Here is a 22784-nt window from a genome sequence, read left to right on the forward strand (position 1 = left end):
GGAAGCATTCTCCCCACATTTACTCTATCCAAGCCTTTCACTATTTGGTAGGTTTCAATAAGGTCCCCCCTCATTCTTCTAAACTCCAGCGAGTACAGGCCCAGTGCCAACAAACGCTCATTGTATGTTAACCCACTCATTCCTGGGATCATTCTTGCCAACCTCCTCCAGAGCCAGCATATCCTTCCTCCGATATGGTGCCCTAAATTGCTCTCAATACTGCAGAATTAGTGCAGAATTTGTTGAACTACAGCAGATCCTACCAAAGCTGTTTCTGGAAGTCCATATTAGGTTTCTTTGCGTGGTATTATAAACTGCTTCACACTGAGGTCGTGTTAATAGTGTGAAGAGCGTATAATTATCAACTGGTTGGTTATGGCTGGTTATTGGCTTTCCCATAAATAACAACTTTGGGAGGAGAAATAATCAAGTCCCCTCATAGTTGTACATACATGCCAGCATTTACAGATTAGAATTATCTTTGATTATAGGGCAAGAAAGTAATGGAACATTATTTTGGGATGAACATTTTTATTTGGATATTCTGCAGTTTGACATAATTGTTACATTTGAATTGTGGAGGAAAAAGAACTAATTGACCACTCATTATGTGGCAACATTTATTGATTTTTTTTTCCAATATAATAAAATTAATTAAATTAAATCTACCTCAATATCCAGTTAACCAGCAGTACTTTTTAATTACATCCTGGCCAAATATTTTACGTGAAAAACAGGAACATACAATTTGCATGCTTTTCATCTTCAACTACTATATTTCTGAGATTGCTCAGAGATTACTTAGACTTTCTCAAGGTATTTATTCACAAAAAGCTGGAGTAACTCAGCAGGTCAGGCAGCATCTCAGGAGAGAAGGAATGGGTGACGTTTCGGGTCGAGACCCTTCTTCAGACTGATGTCAGGGGGGCGGGACAAAGGAAGGATATAGGTGGAGACAGGAAGATAGAGGGAGAACTGGGAAGGGGGAGGGGAAGAGAGGGACAGAGGAACTATCTAAAGTTGGAGAAGTCAATGTTCATACCGCTGGACTGCAGGTATGTCCACTTTGAAGAAGTTCTCCTCTCTTCGACGAGAGTTTGGCAATATGCTCTCTCGCTGCTCCCCCTCTGTGACTTCTCCAAAATTAGATAGTTCCTCTGTCCCTCTCTTCCCCTTCCCAGTTCTCCCTCTATCTTCCTGTCTCCACCTATATCCTCCCTTTGTCCCGCCCCCCTGACATCAGTCTGAAGAAGGGTCTCGACCCGAAACGTCACCCATTCCTTCTCTCCCGAGATGTTGCATGACCCGCTGAGTGACTCCAGCATTTTGTGAATAAATCGATTTGTACCAGCATCTGCAGTTATTTTCTTATGCTGCCTGATCTGCTGAGTTACTCCATCTTTTTGTGAATAAATATCTTCGATTTGTACCAGCATCTGCAGTTATTTTCTTACATTACTAGACTTTCTCAAGAGCTATTAAAGTAAATATCAAGTTTGTTAATTGTACTTTTAGTATTGTACAAGTCTGCACTCAAATTTCTGAATTATTGTATACGAGGATTTATTGTTCATTTTACATCATCACCAATGATTAAACATTAGAATATTCATCCTGCAGTTGGTATACCAATATGAAAGTAAAATATCAATTTAGTTAGTGTTCCCTTGTGGTTACTAAGAGAGAGGCTTATGCAGTATCGTGAAGAATCTATAATAAGATTTGCTCTTTATGATCACAGGACTTTTGTTTTCTGCTGTCAACCAGAGCGGGAGGATTAGGTATAAACTTGGCATCTGCTGACACTGTGGTTATTTTTGATTCTGACTGGAATCCACAGAATGATTTACAGGCACAAGCAAGAGCTCATAGAATTGGTCAGAAAAAACAGGTAACTATTTTCCAGTTAATGGTCAAAGTACACTATTTTAACATGCATGGTCAGCAATGCTGTGGGCCTGTAGTCATTTTGAATACAATTTCTTAACTGCTGAAAGTTATACATGCATACTTTTCATTCACATAATTTCTCCAAATTCAAATGAAAGCGATATGTTTTGAAGCTTTTTAAACTATTACTATTTTGATTTGTTTGCATCTGTCACCCCTGAGATGGTTTAAAATCTTGCATCACGTAAAACGAAGACATGGGCCATATGACCATTCAAAAGTTTTGGCTGCAGTTGATTCACCTCCAGAGCTATCTGAGTGTTCTGCAATTCCGTCCTATTGTACGTCCTTGTTAGCCTTCTCTTAAATGCTTCAACCACTCTCTGGGGTAGTAAGTTCCAAATCCCAACCATTCATTGGAAAAGGACTTATTTCAATATTCCCAATGGAATCCCATGTTATATGCTATGTATCTGCTCATTTTAACCCTTTTATAAATTTAAAGATCTCCGTTAGATTATATATTTCTAAAGAGATCTGGTAGTGTTCATTCTTTCCTGAAATACCCTGTCAAGAGGTGTCAAGGATTATGGTAGGGGAATGGGGTTAGGAGAGAGAGATGGATCCGGCTTGATTGAATGGTGGGCCGAATGGCCTAATTCTGCTCCTATCACTTATGACCTTATTATACTAATATTATTGTTGTAAATCTTATCTTCACCCGCTGCAGTGCCATTCCATAACTTTACTTTCTAAACTATCCATCTAGAAATAAACACCGGCCCTTGATCTATCTTTTCATCTAGCTTTCTATCTGTGCCACATTTTGTTTTGTACTAAACAATGCCTTTGTTCCACTACCTCACCCAACTGTTCTGAGTAATAATTGACCTCCCCTTTACACACCTTTATTTGTCAATTGTAATCGCATTCAGTAATTTTATTAATATCCACTGGTTAATTTTTGCAGTTCTTCTGATTTTTGGTGATCTTCCCCCCTCCATGTTCCTCAACCCTCAAAAAAAAAAATCAGAAATTGTAATTTTCTTTCCAGAATCGAAAGCAAATTGTGGAAAGCAGTGATCCTGGTACTGGTTAGTGAATAGCTAACCTTTGCTTCCACTTTCCTGAATTGATGTCTGATAGCAATCCATTCCATTACTATTTTTATTTTGGAAATCTATGTTGACTATTCATTTACAGATATTCTGGTCTCTAGTGAGATGCCTTTATTTTGTTATGCCAGTGTTAAGCTGCCTGGCCTGCACTCTCTGGGCATGCTTTGACCACTTGAATGTAAAAAATGTTATCTCTTTAGCTCCCCACCTTATTTTAATGAATTATTAAATGTGTTATTTTGCCTGACTATTTATTTCCTAAATTCTTTTAAAATGTCTGAATGCAATTCATTTGGACTAAGTTGCTATATCCTCTTTTGAGCTTGTTTAATTTATTTAATCTTTATATTTTAATTGTAATTATCATATTATTCATGTCATCATTTATATCAGGTCCACCATACTATTCCCCTGATAAATGCAGAAGCAAAGTAATGGTTTAAAACTTCTGCCTCTACTTATCGTTGTCTAGTATTCCGTTCATCCCTTAATGCCACTGTTCCCACCCTTGCTTCCTTTCATTTATTGATGTGTTAGTAAAACTTATTTATATTGCTTCCTCCTTGATTATTTAATATTATAGTTCTTCTTTGCCTTCCTAATTCTTTTTTGATCTTTTCTAATCCTTTCATGTCTTTAAAATTGATTCAGAATTCATTTGCAAGGAAATAATATTTGAGATTCATCTTTTAGGTGAACATTTATCGGTTAGTTACAAAGGGAACAGTAGAGGAAGAAATTATTGAAAGAGCAAAGAAGAAGATGGTGCTGGATCACCTTGTTATACAGCGAATGGATACCACGGGGAAAACTGTGCTGCACACTGGCTCCAATCCTACGCAGTACGTAACAATATCTTCCAGAAGTACATATTTTATAATACAAGAAGCTAAAAAAAATAAAGTTTGTTAGAAGGTGCATCTCTTGTATTCATTGCCCTTATAGTGTTTATTACTGTCTCTTGTGTTCTAACAATACATAGAGAAAGGATGAGGATTCCTAATGGGTGGATTAAGTTTATTTTTGTCACATGTAACAAGGTACAGTGAGAATACAAGAAGCTATCAAACACATTACATCTGCTTCCTAATCCACATCTATTCTTTTTAGCTTCTTAGACTAGTCGAATGGAGTTCCACTCCAAGATTAGGTTTTCCAATTTTATCTACAAATATTTGTTCAGAACCTATAGTATCCAATAGTAAAATACCATAGATATCCTGAATTATTGACCATTGGTTTTTTTTAATTTGGAAAAGTATAATGTGCCCATTCGGGGTTGGGGAGGGTAATTTTGTTTTTTGTTCCTCAAGGTTGCATTAAATTTGTTGGGACAGCCAATAGACCAAAGGCAGAGGTCCGAATGATTGAGAATTAAATTAACAGGCAGCTGGATGATCAGGATCATGGAAGCAGACTGCATTGAGGTATTAGACGAGGCAGTCATCTATCTGCAGTTGGTCTCCTCAATGGGTGATCACATTGTGAGCAGTAAATGCAGTGAGCCATTCATCGATTTTTATAAAAAGGGATTTATTTTTGGAAAACGTTTTGTTCAGCAAATTTTTGTAAAATTGTCCTGTGACAGAATTATAGTAAAAGATTGCTTTGGAAATCAAAGACATGTACCCCAAATAGTCAGTGGCGCCATGGTGAAAATTAGTAAATCGATTATTTATAGATAGAAGAATACTTGTGCTATAAAATGGAAGATGTGCAAGTAAATTGCTCCTCCTTGTTCACTTCCATCTCTATCAAAATCATTGACTACAAGCATTTACTCCATATCTCTTCCCAAATGTTGCTTGACTTGCTGAGTATTTCCAATATTTACTGTATTATTGAATGCTATATTGATGTTTGAAGTACTTAGCAAAATCATTAATCTTCTGAAAAGTTTAGAAACCAGAACCAAAAGAAAATCCAAACCTTCAAACCCAGAAACATCTGTGGAGTATTGAGTCTGCTGTGCTTATTTAGCTGGTCAAAAACAACACACATCTCGCAGGTTAGGAGAGGAAAGTGCAACAAAAGATATTCAATCATGTTAATTCAGGAACACTAGTATTCAATGTGAAAATATCAAAAGTAATTAAAAGTATATGTCAGGAGTCTAGGGAATTTAATATTTCTCTGACTAGTAAATTACTTCAGGTTTCCAAATCTCATTAAAATAAGTATTGTGCAATACTCAAGATTGAAAGTTACAGTTGTCTGTAAAGTGTCCTTGTGTTTTAAGTTGATAATCTTGTCGTGTATGTTTTCATCCATATTATTGATATAGATGACAAACAGTAACGGGCCCAGCACTGAACCCTGAGGCACACAACTAGTCACAGGCCTCCATTCCGAGAAGCAACCGTCCACCATCACCCTCTGTTTCCTTCCATGAAGCAAATTTTCTATCCATTCAGCTATCCCTCCATGGAGCCCATGCAATCTAGTCAAAGTCAAAGTCAAAGTCAATTTTATTGTCAATCCTCAGCCAGTTTACACAGACAGAAAATCGAAATACCGTTTCCCACAATCCCGAGGAACAAAGTGCATAAAACTAAGTTAAAATTAAAAAGGCACAGCAAACAACAATCAACATAAAATATAAAATATAGTCACTTCAAATGCGTTAAAATTGTTTTTAAAAAGTGTCTGGTGCTGGATGTGCGTGTGTGTGGGGTGTTAAAGTCCAGGTCCAATAGGGGCAGGGGAGAGAGGAGGAAGGGAGGGGAGAGAGTTCAGCATCCTGACAGCCTGGTGGAAAAAACTGTTCTTTAGTCGGGTGGTGCTTGACCTCAGGCTGCGAAACCTTCTCCCTGAAGGCAGGAGGGTGAAGAGGCTGTTGGAGGGGTGGGAGGGGTCACCCACAATGCTCAATGCTTTGCGGGTGAGGCGGGTGGTGTAAAGGGTGTTGGGAGTGAGGCGCCAGTGATCCTCTCAGCAGTGTTCACTATGCGCTGCAGGGTCTTGCGGCTGGAGGCTGTGCAGCTGCCGAACCACACAGTGATGCAGCTGCTGAGGATGCTCTCGATGGCGCCTCGGTAAAAAGTGTACATGATGGGTGTGGGGGCTCCCGCTCTCTTCAGTTTGCGGAGGAAGTAGAGGCGCTGCTGGGCTTTCTTGGCGATGGACGTGATGTTGTTGCTCCAGGAGAGATCCTCGGTGATGTTCACCCCCAGGAATTTGGTGCTGCTCACCTGCTCCACAGCAGCACCATTGATGGTCAGTGGGTGGGGGTGTTGGGTGTGCGTTCTCCTGAAGTCGACAACAATCTCCTTTGTTTTCTCCACATTCAGGAAGAGATTGTTGTCTGTGCACCACGCGGCCAGCTGGTCCACCTCCTTCCTGTAGTGGGTCTCGTCTTTGTTGCTGATGAGACCCACCACTGTTGTGTCATCCGCAAACTTGACGAAGTGGTTGGAGCTGTAGGTGGGTGTGCAGTCGTGGGTCAGCAAGGTGAAGAGCAGGGGGCTTAGCACACATCCTTGTGGGGCACCCGTACTCAGCGTGATGGTGTCCGATGTGTTGCTGCCGACCCGTACGGACTGGGGTCTGGCAGTGAGGAAGTCCAGCAGCCAGTTGCAGAGAAGGGGACTGAGGCCCAGATTTGTTAGTTTACAAACCAGCTGCTGGGGGATGATGGTGTTGAATGCTGAGCTAAAGTCTATGAACAGCATCCTAACATATGAGTTTTTAGTGTCCAAGTGGGTGAGGGCTGGGTGTAGAGCAGAGGAGATGGCATCCTCAGTGGACCGCTTAGCTCGATATGCAAACTGAAACGGGTCCAGGGAGGGGGGGAGGTTGGATCTGATCTGCTTCATGACCAGCCTCTCGAAGCACTTCATGATGGTTGAAGTCAGCGCTACAGGGCGGTAGTCGTTGAAGCAGGATGGAGAAGACTTCTTGGGCACAGGTATGATGGTGGTTTCTTTGAAGCACAAGGGAACAACAGCCTGGCTCAGGGAGATGTTGAAGATGTCTGTGAGGACATCTGTGAGCTCAGCTGCGCAGTCTTTTAGCACACGACCAGGAATGTTGTCAGGTCCAGAAGCTTTCCGGGTGTTAATCCTTAACAGTGTGCTCCTCACACTGCCTGGAGACAGACAAATAGCCTGGTCGTTGGGGGGGGGGGGAGTTGTTTTCTGCGCAGGTGTGTTGCTCTGTGCTTCAAAGCGTGCGAAGAAGCCGTTGAGGTCGTTCAAGAGAGAGGTGTCACTGTCACAGGTCTGTGGTAAGGGTTTGTAGTCCGTGATAGTCCTAATACCCTTCCACAGGCTCCGTGTGTCTCTGCTGTCACTGAAGTGGGCTGTGATGCGCCGGGTGTAGTGTTGTTTGGCTTTCCTGATGCCACTGGAAAGGTTGGCCCTGGCTGCTCTGAGACCGGCTGGATTGCCCTCTCTGAAGGCAGCGTTGCGGACCCTCAGCAGCCCATGGACTTCCCCTGTCAGCCATGGCTTCTGGTTAGCCCGGATGGTGATGGCTCTGGTGTGGGTCACATCGTCAATGCATTTGGTGATGTAGCCTGTAACTGTCTCTGTGTATTCCTGAATGTTGGTTGTGTTGTTGTATGTTGCTGCCTGCTTGAACATGTCCCAGTCTGTAGTCTCAAAGCAGTTTTGGAGTGCAGCTGTGCTGTCCTCTGACCACACACGTACCTCTTTTGAAACCGGTTTGGTGACTTTCACCCGGGGTCTGTATGCCGGTTTCAGCAGAACGGTGAGGTGATCAGAGAAGCCGATGTGGGGGAGGGGGGAAGCCTTGTATGCGCCTTTGATGGTCGTGTAGACAAGGTCCAAGGTGTTGTTTTCTCGTGTTGGGAAATCAACATGCTGGTATACTTTGGGCATGACAGTTTTTAGGTTAGCATGGTTGAAGTCCCCAGCTACGATGAGAAAGCCATCTGGGTGTGCTGTCTGCTGCTCAGAGATGGCCCGGTACAGTTCGCAGAGTGCCTCCTCTCTGTCCTTGTTGTTGGAACTGGGAGGGATGTAAACAGCGACTAACAGGATAGCTGTTAGCTCCCTCGGGAGGTAGAAAGGTCGGCACTTCACAACCATAAACTCCGCCAGCGGTGAACAGTGTTTGTAGACCAACACAGCGTCCCGACACCAAGCATCACTGATGTAAACAATCACACCGCCGCCGCGAGTCTTCCCCCCGCTAACCGTAGCTCTGTCCGATCGGTAGCATGTTAGCCGGTCGAGCTGAACAGCGGAGTCCGGGATGTTGTCATTAAGCCATGTTTCCGTAAAAACGTAAACACAGCATTCCCTCACCTCACGCTGGGTCGACCGGAGAAGTCTTATAGTGTCCATTTTATTGTCCAGTGAGCGTACATTAGCCATTAGCATGCTCGGAATAGCCAATCTAACTGTCCAAAGCAGCCAACCACGAGGAACCTTGTCGAATGCATTGCTGAAGTCCATATATACAAAATCTACAGCTCTGCCCTCATTGGTCTTTTTGGTCATATCTTCAAAAATCTCAATCAGATTTGTGAGACTGACCTCCCACGTACAAACCCATGCTCACTATCCCTAATCAGCCCATGTCCATCTAAATGCCTGTATATCCTACCCCTCAGAATACTCTAGTAACTTTCCAACTACAGATGTTAAGCTCACTGGCCTATAGTTCCCAGAAAAAGTTTGTTTAAAAAAAATTGTAAGGCACAAAAAAAATGTTTCTTTTAAACTATTGATTGAGAATGGTCATTTTTTCATAAATACAATAAGAAATATCAATGCAAATATGTGCTCATGAATTTTTAGTGAGCAGACACCATCTTTGCAGATGTAGTCATTGTGGCAGGACTGTCATATGGAGAAAGAATGGAGCGACTGGGCTTGTATGCACTGGAATTTAGAAGGATGAGAGGGGATCTTATAGAAACATATAAAATCATACCAGTAGCTGTGAAGCAAAAATAATGTTGTAGATTATGTTCTAGAATTGTATTTTCAATCTCGCATGTTTATGTATGGACTGTGAAATTTCTCTTATTCCAGTTCAACACCTTTTAATAAAGAAGAACTGGCAGCTATTTTGAAGTTTGGAGCCGAGGAGCTCTTCAAAGAACCAGAAGGAGAGGAACAAGAACCCCAGGTAGATAAATCATTAGTGTACCCTTGAAATGTTCCAGTTTGTTGCTATAAATTCAAGGAGACTTTTGATACATCGCCAGGTCATAAATAGGTAGTCTCGGAGATCATCGTTCTCGCAGTGGTCATTCTTTCCTTTCAGAATTTGACTTTTGGCCAGCAGAAGGATGCTATCACCAGTGCTGAAAAGAATGAAGTAAATATTTTGTGGTTCACATACTAGCTCAAGGATATTACACAAGTTCTCTGTAATCAACAATGATGCTGGTTAGCAAAAATGCCTGATTTGTTCTCTTTCAGAGTTTGCACATTTCCTAGTTTTTGCTCAATTTGTTTTTGAATGTTATCGTAAGCTTGGTTGATGACTTGTTCTTAAGCAGGATGACTGCAGACGAGGATTTGTTATCAAGCCTGCTCTGCTACCCAAGAGTTACTGGATTGTATTGTGGAATCAAGAACCCCATTGTCGCCAATGAATATATTTCCTTGACCATCCTACTTGCCTTTTGTAGAAAAGTTTCTACTTCATGGGTCAGGCGCTGCTCATTATGGCCATTGCAGCCAGGTGCGTCAGAAAAGCGTTCTCTTTTGAGAAGACAGTTTTCTGGGTGCAATAAATTTGGTTGCCAAAGTGGAGTCAGTAAATGCTAAAAGTAAAAACAAAATAGAAGAAAATCTAGCTCAAGTTTCAGATTGCTGAGGTAAAGTTAAACAGAAGCAGGAGGAGTTTATTTTACTTGAAATTTCCCTGGATCTAGGCTTGTTTCTCCAGTAATTCAGTCCTGTTAATCTTCCACAACATTTTTGTCTCCTATGATTTGCTGTAAGGATGTTGAATGAAAGCTTAGCTGAAGTGTTCATAAGTATGTAACAATATATTAATGATATTTAATATGCAGAAGGAACACATTGCAAAATCTAATTGTAAATGTATGTACATTTTATTTGCAGGAAATGGATATTGATGAAATTCTTTGCCGTGCTGAAACTCATGAGAATGAAGCTGGACCTACTACTGTGGGAGAGGAGCTGCTATCCCAGTTCAAGGTGTAGAGGAGCTTCTGTTTATTATATATAGTTGCATTTGCTGACTATTTTTTAGATACATTTAATGCTTGTGGGACTGAGTGTTATTTATCAAAAGAGATCACCCAGCTAAACAGTAAGACAAGAACTATTGCAGAATTTCATAAATATATAGTTCTAGAAAACGGAGAGTCACGAGTAATTTATTTAAAGCAAATGCTGCAAATATTGAATATCTAAAATAAAATCATGGCAATAGAAGATCAATTAGCACCTCTGGTGAGAGTAAGAGTTAATGTCATCCCACTAGGGACAAGATACCTAGAAATTTATGGAGAAACAAGTTTGCCTAGATGTCAATAGAATGGGTTGGTTCTGTGAAGAGAAAGGAAAATGCATCCGCTAATAATCCTCCTGTGCTATACAATGAACAGAATGAACATAAGAATCACTGTTTTATTTTTAATTTTACTTGTGCTCTTGTACATAGTTTTATGAAAATTCCTTTTTACCATAGGTGGCAAACTTTTCAACTATGGATGATGATCTTGAGCCTCAGCGCAATATCAGGGACTGGGATGACATAATTCCCGAAGTACAACGGAGAAGGATGGAGGAAGAAGAAAGGCAGAAAGAACTTGACGAGATTTACTTACTTCCTCGAATGCGCAATTGTGCCAAACAGGTATTTTTTTATCATGTAAATTTTTATTCAGTACAAGAAATAAAGGTTTCATGGCAATTTTATGGTATTCCCATAAAGTTGACCCTTTGGGTTTGCAAACGTGCGGCTCAACAATTTGCTGCTACCCTGTTTATCACACAGTGTGAAAGACTGAACGTTATCATATACAAGTGTAGTATAGTCTAAAATTACAAATTTGCATTTGGTATTACAATGCAAATATCGACAGGATTTGCACCTTGTTGGAGTGAATTGGGTATATGATTTAACCAATAACTAATTTTCACATATTCACAGCCAAAGGACCTCTAGATACAAGTGCCAATAATTGCCATTGCCTTATTGATATCTAACAAGAGCAATCTCACTTAAAATTGTATAATGATATAGAACAGAAAAAGTGATAAGAGACTACAGTTATTGGAATGTTGAGCAAAAAACGAACTGCAAAGATGGGCGCAAAGCCATTAATTCCATCATCCAAGTCATTAATACACAATGTGAAAAGTAGCAGACCCAACACTGACCCCCTGTGGAACACCATTAGTTAGTGGCAGCCAATCAAAAACAAATCCTTTATTCCCATTCTTTGCCTTCTGCCATTTTCCTTAAGGGCCTGTCCCACTTAGGCGATTTTAAGGCGACTACCGGCGACTAGGCTGTCGCCGAGCGTTCGCCGAGGTGTCGCAGGCATGATTGTGAGGAGTCTTCAATGAATCGTAGCGGATCTCGGCGCGTTGCGGAAAAATATACCTGCTAGAAAGTTCTTGGCGACAGCAGGCTTGTCGCCAGGTATTGTAGCTTATTGCGGGTGCTGTCGCATGCTGTCCCCCGGTTTGCTAGGTTGTCGCCGGTACTGAGGACGGATGAATTTCATTGTCGAGTACCAACGTCAACCGGAGACAGGTACCGGGATCAGGGGAAGACAAGGTCCGACAGGAACTGTCAAAACCCGTTTTGACTGCTGACAGAAGTGCAGCTGCAACAGCCAGGTGTGGAATGGGGGCGGAGACCGCGATGCTGTCAAAGGTGGGTGGACACTTGAACAAACCGACAGCAAGGTCCGGCCAGTGAAAATTTTAGGCATATTTTGTAATCGTTTGAAGTGTTCGTTTTAAAAAAAAAAAGATTTTGGCATGCAGTTATCCATCTTTCATAGGAATATAGTTTGGCGTAATAAAGTTGATTTTGGTGATTTAAAAAAAAAATTAGAGTCTGAATTTATTGTGTTTCTAAGTACTTTATCATGACATCTCATTCAAAGATTCTAGTCTCATTCATTTTGACCAATGAAATAAAACGCTGACACAGGCACTGCACTCTGAGAACTCTTTTCATTAATTTATTTTGATCAATGAAGCAAACACATACACAAGCATTTCACTACGTTTAAAGGCAAAGGCTCACACAAAGATACACTACTAACACAAAGACAAACGGAGTTACTATGATGCTGTTAAAGGGGGTTTGGACACCTGACCATAAGGACAGCAAGGCCAGACCTTTACCAACATCCAGGGATCTCTCGTTTCCCCTCTCCCCTGACTCTCAGTCTGAAGAAAGGGTTTTGACCCCAAACGTCACCCATTCCTTCTCTCCAGAAATGTTGCCTGTCCCGCTGAGTTACTTCAGCTTTTTAGTGTCTATTTTCTTCGACCTGACTGCAGCAGGTTACAAGGAATCGGATCTCCCAACAGTGGGAGGAAGAGTGGCCGTGGGATTTTCAGTGGGACTGGATAAATAAAAGATGTTGATACCCGGGAGGCTGATACAAAGACAGTGGGGACAACAGTATTGGCAGTCGGGTTCTCGCTGTCTTTCGGAAAAGTCCCGGAAGTCACATTAAAACCAGATCCCAAGTCTCCCACGGGAACGCATTGGTTCTGCTGGAGGTTCACTGAAAAACCCTTGTCGTAGATGCACTTAGAAACACGTAATATTAAATTAAGAAAAGACATGTGAAGATACCAGAAGATAGTTTTGTTTAACCAATTTATTTACCGTCAGGACATTTGACAGGTAGATTGGAAGCGACAGTTTGACGTTCAGGTAAGCATGGGAATTTTGCGATGTTTCTGAAGGCGGTGTAATCTCTTAGCTAGGTGCTAGTTTCTCAAAAAAAAGTAACTTGTATCGACCTGACATGGTCATTGTCGTTGGGAATTTTGGCGATCTGCTACGACTTTGACAGTCGCCTTAAAAATCGTGTAATTGGGACAGGCTCTTAAAGCTCCCTAATCAAATCCGGTTCAATACACCCAAAATTGCATTTTCCCTTGTAGGCTCGACGACAAACTGCTCAAAGAAACCATCTCGTAGGCATTCTTCAATCTAGTAAACATTCTGTGTCCTTCAATCTTTGATTATTCTTCCTGGAAGTGACATATCATATTAAATTGCATCTGTAGCATGCTTGCCTGTTTTACCAGTCTGTTTCCTCAGGAAGTCTGTTTCTTTCTCACTATTGATGATTCTGTTGTTCATATCTGCAGACTTCAAAGTTATGCCCTGTTTACTATAGTCCAGGTTGTATGTAGCAAAAACGGGAGTGGTCTCAACAATTACTGCTGGCTGACATCCTTGTACACTTTTCAATTAAGTGCTGATTACTGCCTATGGGTCAGGGAATCTATGAGGTTCATATTTGCAGATTGTATTTTAACCCACTAGATGGCAACATCTCCTAAATATTTTAGCACATAAGCAGAAACTGATCAGGGTGATGAGCGAAATAAATTGGAATAATCTGAACTGGTATATCTAACTAAAATGAGTATTCATACCAATTTTTTGCAGTAGTGTCTTTTCTGATTGCAGTAAATTCTCCAAAATGAAACTTCATATTTAATGCACACTCCAGTCATGATGAAATGTATTGCAGGAGCTGCTGATGTATTACAAACTTAGTTCTTTTCATCATTTATTCATACAGTCTTAAACAAAGAGCCAAATGATACTCCAAAGCTTTTCTGTGGCTTATTTATGAACTGGAAAAGCAGCTTCCTTTTTTATGCATATTTCCAGTTCTGTAATTTATAGCGTCGCTGAAAGGAACTTTATATTCGATAAAATTGCATGTGACATTTAATTTTATTCATGCTCTCTTTTTACTTCAGATAAGTTTCAATGGAAGTGAAGGGAGGCGAAGAAGGCGGCGATCCTCAGATTCTGACAGCGATTCCGTTTCTGATGGGAAACGTCCCAAAAAGCGGGGGAGACCTCGGACAATTCCTCGTGAAAATATTAAGGGATTTAGTGATGCCGAGATTCGAAGGTACGCTTTTAAATATAGATCAGATTGATGAGCACAATAAAACTGCTTTTTCTTTTTCATCCAATGTCACAATAATTACATTTATCTACTAAACTCCAAAGATCCTTTCATAAAATATTAATAGTTTGGAGGCTTGCTCAAGTACATATCTATATTTAATGCATGAAAAATGATTTTCCTTGTGTGCCCTGAATCTCATTTTGTTGAAGGGCATATGATCTAAATTACTCCACACAGCTAACCTGAAAGGCAAAAGAACATTTCAGTTTATGAAATTTCCTGGACCAACAACAATTGATTCCTAAATATGTCTGTTTTTAAAAGTAATTAAGAATAAAAGGCAACATTTTCCTTTGACAGTACATTGTGAAATACATGATATAACACCACAGTAAACCCTCGCTATAATGGACCACATGGCGTGGGGGGACATGGTATCTGTTGTTACTGATTATCCACTGTAACCGAATAAGGGGGTTAATATGTGCAGCACTATTGTTCATTTTAGAGATACAGCACGGAAACAGGCCCTTCGGCCCATCGGGTCCGTGCCGACCAACGATCCCTGCACATTAACACTACCCAACACACACTAGGTACACTTTAAACAAGCCAATTAACCTACAAACCTGTACGTCTTTGGAGTGTGGGAGGATAGCTAAGATCTCTGAGAAAAATCACGGGGAGAACATACAAACTCCATACAGACAGCACCTGTAGTCGGGATCGAACCCGGTTCTCCGGCGCACCAAGCGCTGTTGAGGTAGCACTACCACTGCGCCACCGTGTCGCCAAAACAGAGTTGCTAGCTTAAAGCGCCAGAGACACTGGTTGATCTTGACCGTGGGTGCTCCCTGCAGGAGCATGAGTTACCTCTCGTTTTGTGGAGACGTGTGGGTTTTTGGCTTTGGTTGGCTTCTGTGAGTTACCGGTGGAGTTTCTGCCTCACTGTGCCAGGGGCCTAGGTTTGATCCTGGCCTTGGGTGCTCCCTGTGGCAGCATGGGTTTTCTCTGGGTGAACTGGTTCTATCCGACACACTGTCATGTGGAGTTGATATGACGAAGCACTGGTGGAGGTGGGGCATCGGTCAGGCCCGGATCTGTGACACTGTGAGGTGCAGCTCTGCTGGCGGTTCGTGGAGGTCAGTTCTGCTGCAGGCCTGCACGTCTTTGTGGGGACGGGGGGCGCACCATGGCGCCTGGGAGCAACCCACGCTCTCACAATGTATTTGTCTTTCCAATGTGGGAGGAAAGGTAAAACCATTAAGGTAGTTATGCGGGAGGAAAGATAGAACCACTGTGGTAGTTCTATCCTACACTGAATTGTCCCTAGTGTATAGGATAGTGTATGGGTGATTGCTGGGCGGCATGAATTCGGTGTTTCCACACTGCATCTCTAAACTAAACTAAGCTAAAGTGGTTCAAAAACACCATTCGCTCCCTCCACCTTGTGGTCATTCTGTGAAACAACAGATTCTTCCTATGATAGATTTAGTCTGCTGTAACCAAAATCCGTTATAAAGAAGTTTGTTAAAATGAGGGTTTACTGTATTGCAATATATTTTGTATAACATTATTTAATTAACCCACACATGATTTATTGAGTGACACAATAAGAAGTCTTCGAGTAATAGTTGAAAAATTACTGATACAAAACACCTGCAAACAGTAATTGGAATGCTGTGTAAGCACATTGAATGTAATTTTAATACCTTGAAGTACCACATGAATCACAATTCAAGATTTGTACTCATTTGGGTCTCTTGTAAAGGGTCGATGGTGAACCATTGGTTCACATTCCATGCAATTGTTAGTTTAGTAAAACTATTTTATTTCTGCTAGGTTTATCAAGAGCTACAAGAAGTTTGGCGGACCTCTGGATAGGTATGGTACCTGTTAGTGTGCAATTTAAAGTAGAAAATAAGCAGTAAAACCAGGTTTTACATTTCAAGTTCATTGCATAGTACTTGTGCTCATATAATATTTGCAAAGTATAGTTAAAACTGCTGCATTTTAACATGTTGGATCTTGTACTTTAGGCTAGAAGCAATTGCTCGTGATGCTGAACTGGTCGATAAATCAGAAGTAGATCTCAGGCGATTGGGGGAGATGGTGCATAACGGTTGCATTAAAGCTCTGCGGGAGATCACTGGACAGGAGAAGACAGGTATACATAAATCCCGATTTAAGTGGATAGGATGGTGGACCATTATGGTAAATGTGAACAAGGTATAAATATTTGCAATGGCTCTGATTGAAAAGATTGTGAGTTTAAGATTCACAGCAGAGACACAAGTTCAAAAGTTCAGTTAGCACTTTGCTACAATTGTGGGGGAGCGCTGTCTGCTTTATAGAGGTTGTTAAATCAAACTTTAATTTGCCCACCTGGTGATGAAATTGTCGCTGTTGTGTGTCTGTTGCCCTGGTAAATTTTTATCATCAAATTCTTGACTAATGTTGTTGAAGTAGTTTACCTGTTTTTATCACACTGCTGTTGGCGGTATCTTAGAATGAGCAAAATGGTAGTGATTACATTTCATAGATAGCACATTGTATTTTTCTCAAGATTCCAGCACCTGCAGTTTCTTGTATCTCTATTATGCAACCCTGCGATGCAATCCAATAGTATGCTTTCTATGGTACATGTGTAGAAATTGGTACGAATCGTTGGAAACATGTTGAACCTGTTTCGTCTCCTGGTGTGCTTTTTTTGGCTGTGGTTTAAATATGATTGGTCCAAGACAAATTGTTGGTGAAATTTATGCCTCGGTCCTTGAAACTCTTGACATTTTCCACTTTGGCACCATTAATGCTGATTGGGGTATGTATTCCACCATGCTTCCTGAAGTCAAAAACCAGCTCCTTTGTCTTGTTTGGATTTGAGGGAGAGGTTGTTGTCTTGACACCATGTTACTAAGCTCTCTCTCTTCCTGCACTCCGTCTCACCACCACAGCGGTGTCATCAACAAACTTGTAAACTGAGTTAGAGCTGAATATGTGCATGCAGTCTTGGGTGTAGAGTACAGTAAGGGCCGCGGACGCAACCTTGTGGAGTATCATTGTTGAGAATTATTGTGAGTTGGGAATTATTGTAATATCGTGGGTTTTATGAAAGATATTTAAAAATAGATGCCTTTTTGTGAACCACTGTTGAGGAAAGTCCATTATTAGATAAAATGCCAATTATTGCCCACCCCTAGCTCTTTCTCTGCAAGATGTTCATTATAATAAGTACGCACTCTGTCTTGGCACTTTTGCTTTTAAAACATTGATTTCACTTGATTTAATGCTGATTCTGGTTTTGAATTCTTGTCTAAATTTTAATTTTCACTTTTTACATTTATACCTTTTCCAATTGTGCCTTTTCCAATAAAATCCAATGCATTTCTAACATTTTATTTTTTTGCCAATATTTAAAATGGAAAAATCAATTTTCCAGAAGCCGGGAGAGTTATGGGATTGAGCCTTTTAGGCATGTACATCAGTCATTTAGATATTTGCTAGAAACACCACTTATGTCCTAAAATGAGAACATTTCACTACCACCTACTGAAAGACAACTTGAGATGAGCAGTAAATGTTGTGCATGCCCACATACCAAATGTATTTCATGAAATATCAGGGATATCTTTCTCCTTTCTACTTTTCCTTGTTCTCCTCCCCATCTGACTTAAAAAAATACTACAACATACTTAATATGTTTGTACTGCTATCGTTGCCTTGATAGCATCTCTGAAATTTTTCTTTTGCAACAGCTGCCAGACGTGGTAAAGTGAAAGGACCTACCTTCCGCATCTCAGGTGTTCAAGTGAATGCTAAACTCGTTATTGCGCATGAGGAGGAGCTGGCACCTTTGCACAAATCCATTCCACTGGATCCAGAGGATAGGAAGAAGTAAGTTTTTAATAAATCAATTTTATTCTCTCCATTTATAGATGTTTCACTTTTCCAAGCAGCTTCCGAATGCCTCTGATTCGGATCCTTGAAAAAATTGCCTTGAAAAAATGTTAACATGTTAATGCTCATTTGGTAATCTTATAGAGGTGTCCAAAATCATGAGAGGAATAGATCGGGTCGATGCACAGTCTCTTGCCCAGTGTGGGGGAATTGAGGACCAGAGGACATAAGTTCAAGGTGAAGGGGAAAAGATTTAATAGGAATCCGAGGAGTAACCTTTTCACACAAAGGATGGTGGCAGGGACTATCCCAATATTTAAGAAACAGCTAGACAGGTACATGGACTGGACTGGGTTGGTGGGATATGGACCATACAAGGGCAGGTGGGACTAGTGTTGCTGGGCCATTGTTGGCCGGTGTGGGCAAGTTGGGCCGAAGGGCCTGTTTCCTCATTGTACCACTCTATGACTCTATGGTCCTCATTCACCGCGATAATGGGGCTCTCATAATTTTTGTACATCTTAATTAAATCTATCGTCAATCTCCATGGTTCCTAAGTAAGCTACTTAATCTCCTAATATTCACCAGCCCTGACAACACCTTCAGATCTCCTTTGCCCTTGTATTTTGGTCCTCGAGTCAATAAAAGAAAATATTCCTTGCACCGTTTCTGGCTTATTTTCCTATCCCTTCAGCCTCGTGGATCTTAGGACATGCAATCCAAGACCCCTCTGTTTCCTAGCTATTTGGTATGGTAGCACCTAACATGCATCATATTGGAGATAGACACAAAATGCTGGAGTAACTCAGCAGGACAGGCAGCATCTATGGAGAGGAATGGGTGACATTTGAAGTCGAGACCCTTCACCCTGTTTGCCTTCCTAAAATGCACCGACTCATATTTCTTTCTATGTATTGAATACCATGTACCATTCTTCTGCTCCTGGATTATTTCTCTGCAGCTGTAAACTTTTTTTCTCATTGTTAATGACACCAATAATTCAGGAATCTTCTGTAAATTTGATAATTGTCTGTGCGTTTATTTCCAAATCATTGTTACACACCATAACAGCAAGGGATCTAAAACAGGGCTCAGCAGAGTAACATAGCTTTCTATTCACCAATGCCTCCCGACCACTACCATTGTACCATATTTTGCTCCAAACTATATTTTCCTTTGAATAGCATGGGCTTAAAGTGTAAGATGTATCTCAAATTGAGGGACCACTAGGATTGCACAATTTGAAAAAACACCACAATATTTGTTGGGAAGCCTCTTCAGGGTAGCCTTTTCTGTCAGGTGAGAAAGATATGAAGATTTTTAATGTGAGAATTCCTTTGTCTCTCTGGCATCCAACATTTCTTCATTGTTGTGCAAAATCTAAAATGCTAGAACATAATAGCAACAATGGTGTAGATGCATGTTTTTGAGAGTAGGTCCAACAGTCTTTCAGGGCATCAATGAATGGGAGCCCCGTCAGTGTCAAGCACAGAGCCAGGAACACAGAAAAATGAATGAGTAGTAAGTTAAATCTCCATTATCTGTTTCATTAATATTTTGGGAAAATGCATCGTAAAGCCTGAAATGTCCCCTGGTCACAACCCATGCATATGAATAATTGTTTCTGGCTTTCATAAACAGAATAATAAAATGTAGATTTGATGCTTATTTCGGCTTGTAAGTTATTTGGCACTTCAGAGAGAAATAGTTGGGGGGGGGGGGTTCAAATAGGATATACAAGGATGGAGTTAAAGGGAAAGAGTATAGGAATAATTAAGAAACACCCCAGAATTAACGGGACACAAAACTCACGAAGCAATAGGAGAGAATGGCCAAGTGTAATAGGAATCGATGTGGAAGCTGAGATGAGCGAAGGATTAAAAGCACTCTACATGAATGCACAAAGTATAAGAAGTAAAGTGGATGAGCTTGAGGCTCAGTTAGAGATTGGTAGGTATGACATTGTGTGGATTGCAGAGACGTGGCTGCAGAAGGATCAGGACTGGGAACTGAATCTTCAGGGTTATACGTCCTATAGAAAGGACAGGCATGTGGGCAGAGCAGGTGGGGTAGCTCTTGGTGAGGGATGGAATTCAGTCCCTTGCGAGGAGTGACATTGGGACTGACGATGTTGAGTCACTGTGGATAGAGTTGGGGAATTGTAAAGATAAGAAGACACTAATGGAAGTTATCTACAAACCCCCAAACAGTAGCCTGGATATAGGGTATAAGTTGCAGCAGGAGTTAAAATTGGCATGTAATAAAGGTAATGGCACTGTAGATATGGGTGATTTCAATATGCAGGTAGACTGGGAAAATCAGGTTAGTTCTGGACCCCAAGAAACGGAGTGCCTCCGAGATGGATTCTTAGAGCAGCTTGTACTGAGCCTACCAGAGAGAAGGCAATTCTGGCTTTAGTATTGTCCAATGAACCAGATTTAATAAGGGAACTCGAGGTAAAGGAACCGCTTGGAGGTAGTGACCATAATATGATTAGTTTTAATCTGCAATTTGAGAGGAAGAAGGTAAAACCAGGAATGTCAGTGTTGCAGTTGAACAAAGGGGATTATGAAGGCATGAGAGAGGAGCTGGCTAAGGTCGAATGGAAAAGGATTCTAGTAGGAATGACGGTGGAACAGCAATGGCAGGGATTTCTGGGCATAATCCAGAAGGTGCAGGACCATTTCATTCCAGAGGAAGAAAGATTCTAAGGGGAGTAGGAGGCAACCGTGGCTGACAAGGGAAGTTAGAGATGGAATAAAACTAAAAGAAAAGATGTGTAAGATAGCAAAGAGTAGCGGGAAGCCAGATGAGTGGGCAACTTTCAAAGGACAACAGAAGATAGCAAAAAATGGCAATACGGGCTGAAAAGATGAGGTACGAAGCGAAGCTGGCCAAGAATATAAAGAAGGACAGTAAAAGCTTCTTTAAGTATGTTAAGAAAAAAGATTAGTGTAGACAAATGTGGGTCCCTTGAAGGCAGAAACAGGTGAAATTATTATGTGTAACAAGGAAATGGCGGAAGAGTTGAACAGGTACTTCGGATCTGTCTTCACTAAGGAAGACATAAACAATCTCCCAGATGTACTAGTGGACAGAGGATCAAGGGAGACATAGGAACTGAAAGAAATTTGCATTAGGTGAAAAATAGTATTGGGTAGACTGATGGGACTGAAGGCTGATAAATCCCCAGGGCCTGATGCTCTGCATCCCAGGGTACTCAAGGAAGTGGCTCAGGAAATCGTGGACGCATTGGTGACATTTTCCAATGTTCAATAGATTCAGGATCAGTTCCTGTGGATTGGAGGGTAGCTAATGTTATCCCACTTTTCAAGAAAGGAGTGAGAGAGAGAAAACGGGGAATTATAGACCAGTTAGGCTGGCATCGATGGTGGGGAAGATGCTGGAGTCAATTATTAGAGGTAATAACGGCGCATTTGGATAACGGCAAAAGGATTGGTCCAAGTCAGCATGGATTTATGAAGGGGAAATCCTCCTTGACTAATCTTCTGGAATTTTTTGAAGAATGTGACAAGTAAATTCTCTGCCTCAGAAGGCAGTGGAGGCCAATTCTCTGAATGCATTCACGAGAGAGCAAGATAGAGCTCTTAAGGATAGCGGAGTCAGGGGGTATGGGGAGAAGGCAGGAACGGGGTACTGATTGAGAATGATCAGCCATGATCACATTGAATGGCGGTGATGGCTCGAAGGGCCGAATGGCCTCCTCCTGCACCTATTGTAAAAAAAAAATAATAAAAATAAAATGGATGAAGGAGAGCCAGTGGATGTAGTGTATCTAGACTTTCAGAAAGCCTTTGATAAGGTACCACACGGGAGGTTGGTGAGTAAAATTAGAGCACATGGTATTAGGGGTAGGGTATTGACATGGTTAGAGAATTGGTTGGCAGACAGGAAGCAAAGAGTAGGAATAAACGGGTCCTTTTCAGAATCGCAGGCAGTGGCGAATGGAGTGCCGCAAGGCTCGGTGCTGGGGCCGCAACTATTTATAACATATTAATGATTTGGATGATGGAACTAGAAGTAACACTAGCAAATTTTTGGATGACACAAAGCTGGTGGCAGTGTGAACTGCAAAGAGGATGTTGGGAGGTTGCAGGGTGACTTGGACAGGTTGAGTGAGTGGGCAGATGCATGGCAGATGCAGTATAAATGAGAGAAAAGCGAGGTTATCCACTTTGGCGGCAAAAATAAGGAGGCAGATTATTATCTCAATGGTGTCAGATTAGGTAAAGGGGAAGTACAACGAGACCTTGGTGTCCTTGTACACCAGCCACTGAAAGTAAGCGTGCAGGTGCAGCAGGCAATGAAGAAAGCTAATGGCATGTTGGCCTTCATAACGAGAGATTTGAGTACAGGAGTCCTTCTGCAGTTGTGTAGGGTCCCGGTGAGACCACATCTGGAGTATTGTGTGCAGATTCGGTCGCCTAATTTGAGGAAGGACGTCCTTGCTACTGCAGCATATGTTCACGAGGTTAATCGCTGGGATGGAGGGACTGTCATATGAGGAAAGATTAGAAAGACTAGGCTTATATTCACTGGAGTTTAGAAGGATGAGAGGGGATCTTATAGAGACGTATAAAATTATAAAAGGACCAGACAATCTAGATGCAGGAAAAATGTTCCCAATGTTGGGGGGAGTCCAGAACCAGGAGCCACAGTCTAAGAATAAACGGGAGGCCATTTAAAACTGAGGTGAGAAGAAACCTTTACACCCAGAAAGTTGTGAATTTGTGGAATTCTCTGCCACAGAAGGCAGTGGAGGCCAATTCACTGGATGA

At 41.4% G+C, this 22784-nt stretch overlaps 1 protein-coding gene across 4 annotated transcripts in view; it reads left to right on the top strand.

The window, feature by feature from the left end:
* The window catches only part of chd1 (chromodomain helicase DNA binding protein 1), a 129393-nt gene that overhangs the window by 77741 nt on the left and 28868 nt on the right, over positions 1-22784 (top strand). For all 4 annotated transcript variants that reach the window (XM_078396434.1, XM_078396437.1, XM_078396436.1 and 1 more), the window contains 9 exons: positions 1742-1891; positions 3702-3850; positions 9011-9107; positions 10055-10150; positions 10647-10814; positions 13931-14088; positions 15931-15972; positions 16128-16255; positions 17844-17982. In XM_078396434.1, the coding sequence (XP_078252560.1) occupies positions 1742-1891; positions 3702-3850; positions 9011-9107; positions 10055-10150; positions 10647-10814; positions 13931-14088; positions 15931-15972; positions 16128-16255; positions 17844-17982 (1127 nt within the window). The remainder of the gene's footprint in view (positions 1-1741; positions 1892-3701; positions 3851-9010; positions 9108-10054; positions 10151-10646; positions 10815-13930; positions 14089-15930; positions 15973-16127; positions 16256-17843; positions 17983-22784) is intronic.

Source organism: Rhinoraja longicauda, chromosome 3 (assembly GCF_053455715.1).
Source record: "Rhinoraja longicauda isolate Sanriku21f chromosome 3, sRhiLon1.1, whole genome shotgun sequence".
Lineage (NCBI taxonomy): Eukaryota > Metazoa > Chordata > Chondrichthyes > Rajiformes > Arhynchobatidae > Rhinoraja > Rhinoraja longicauda.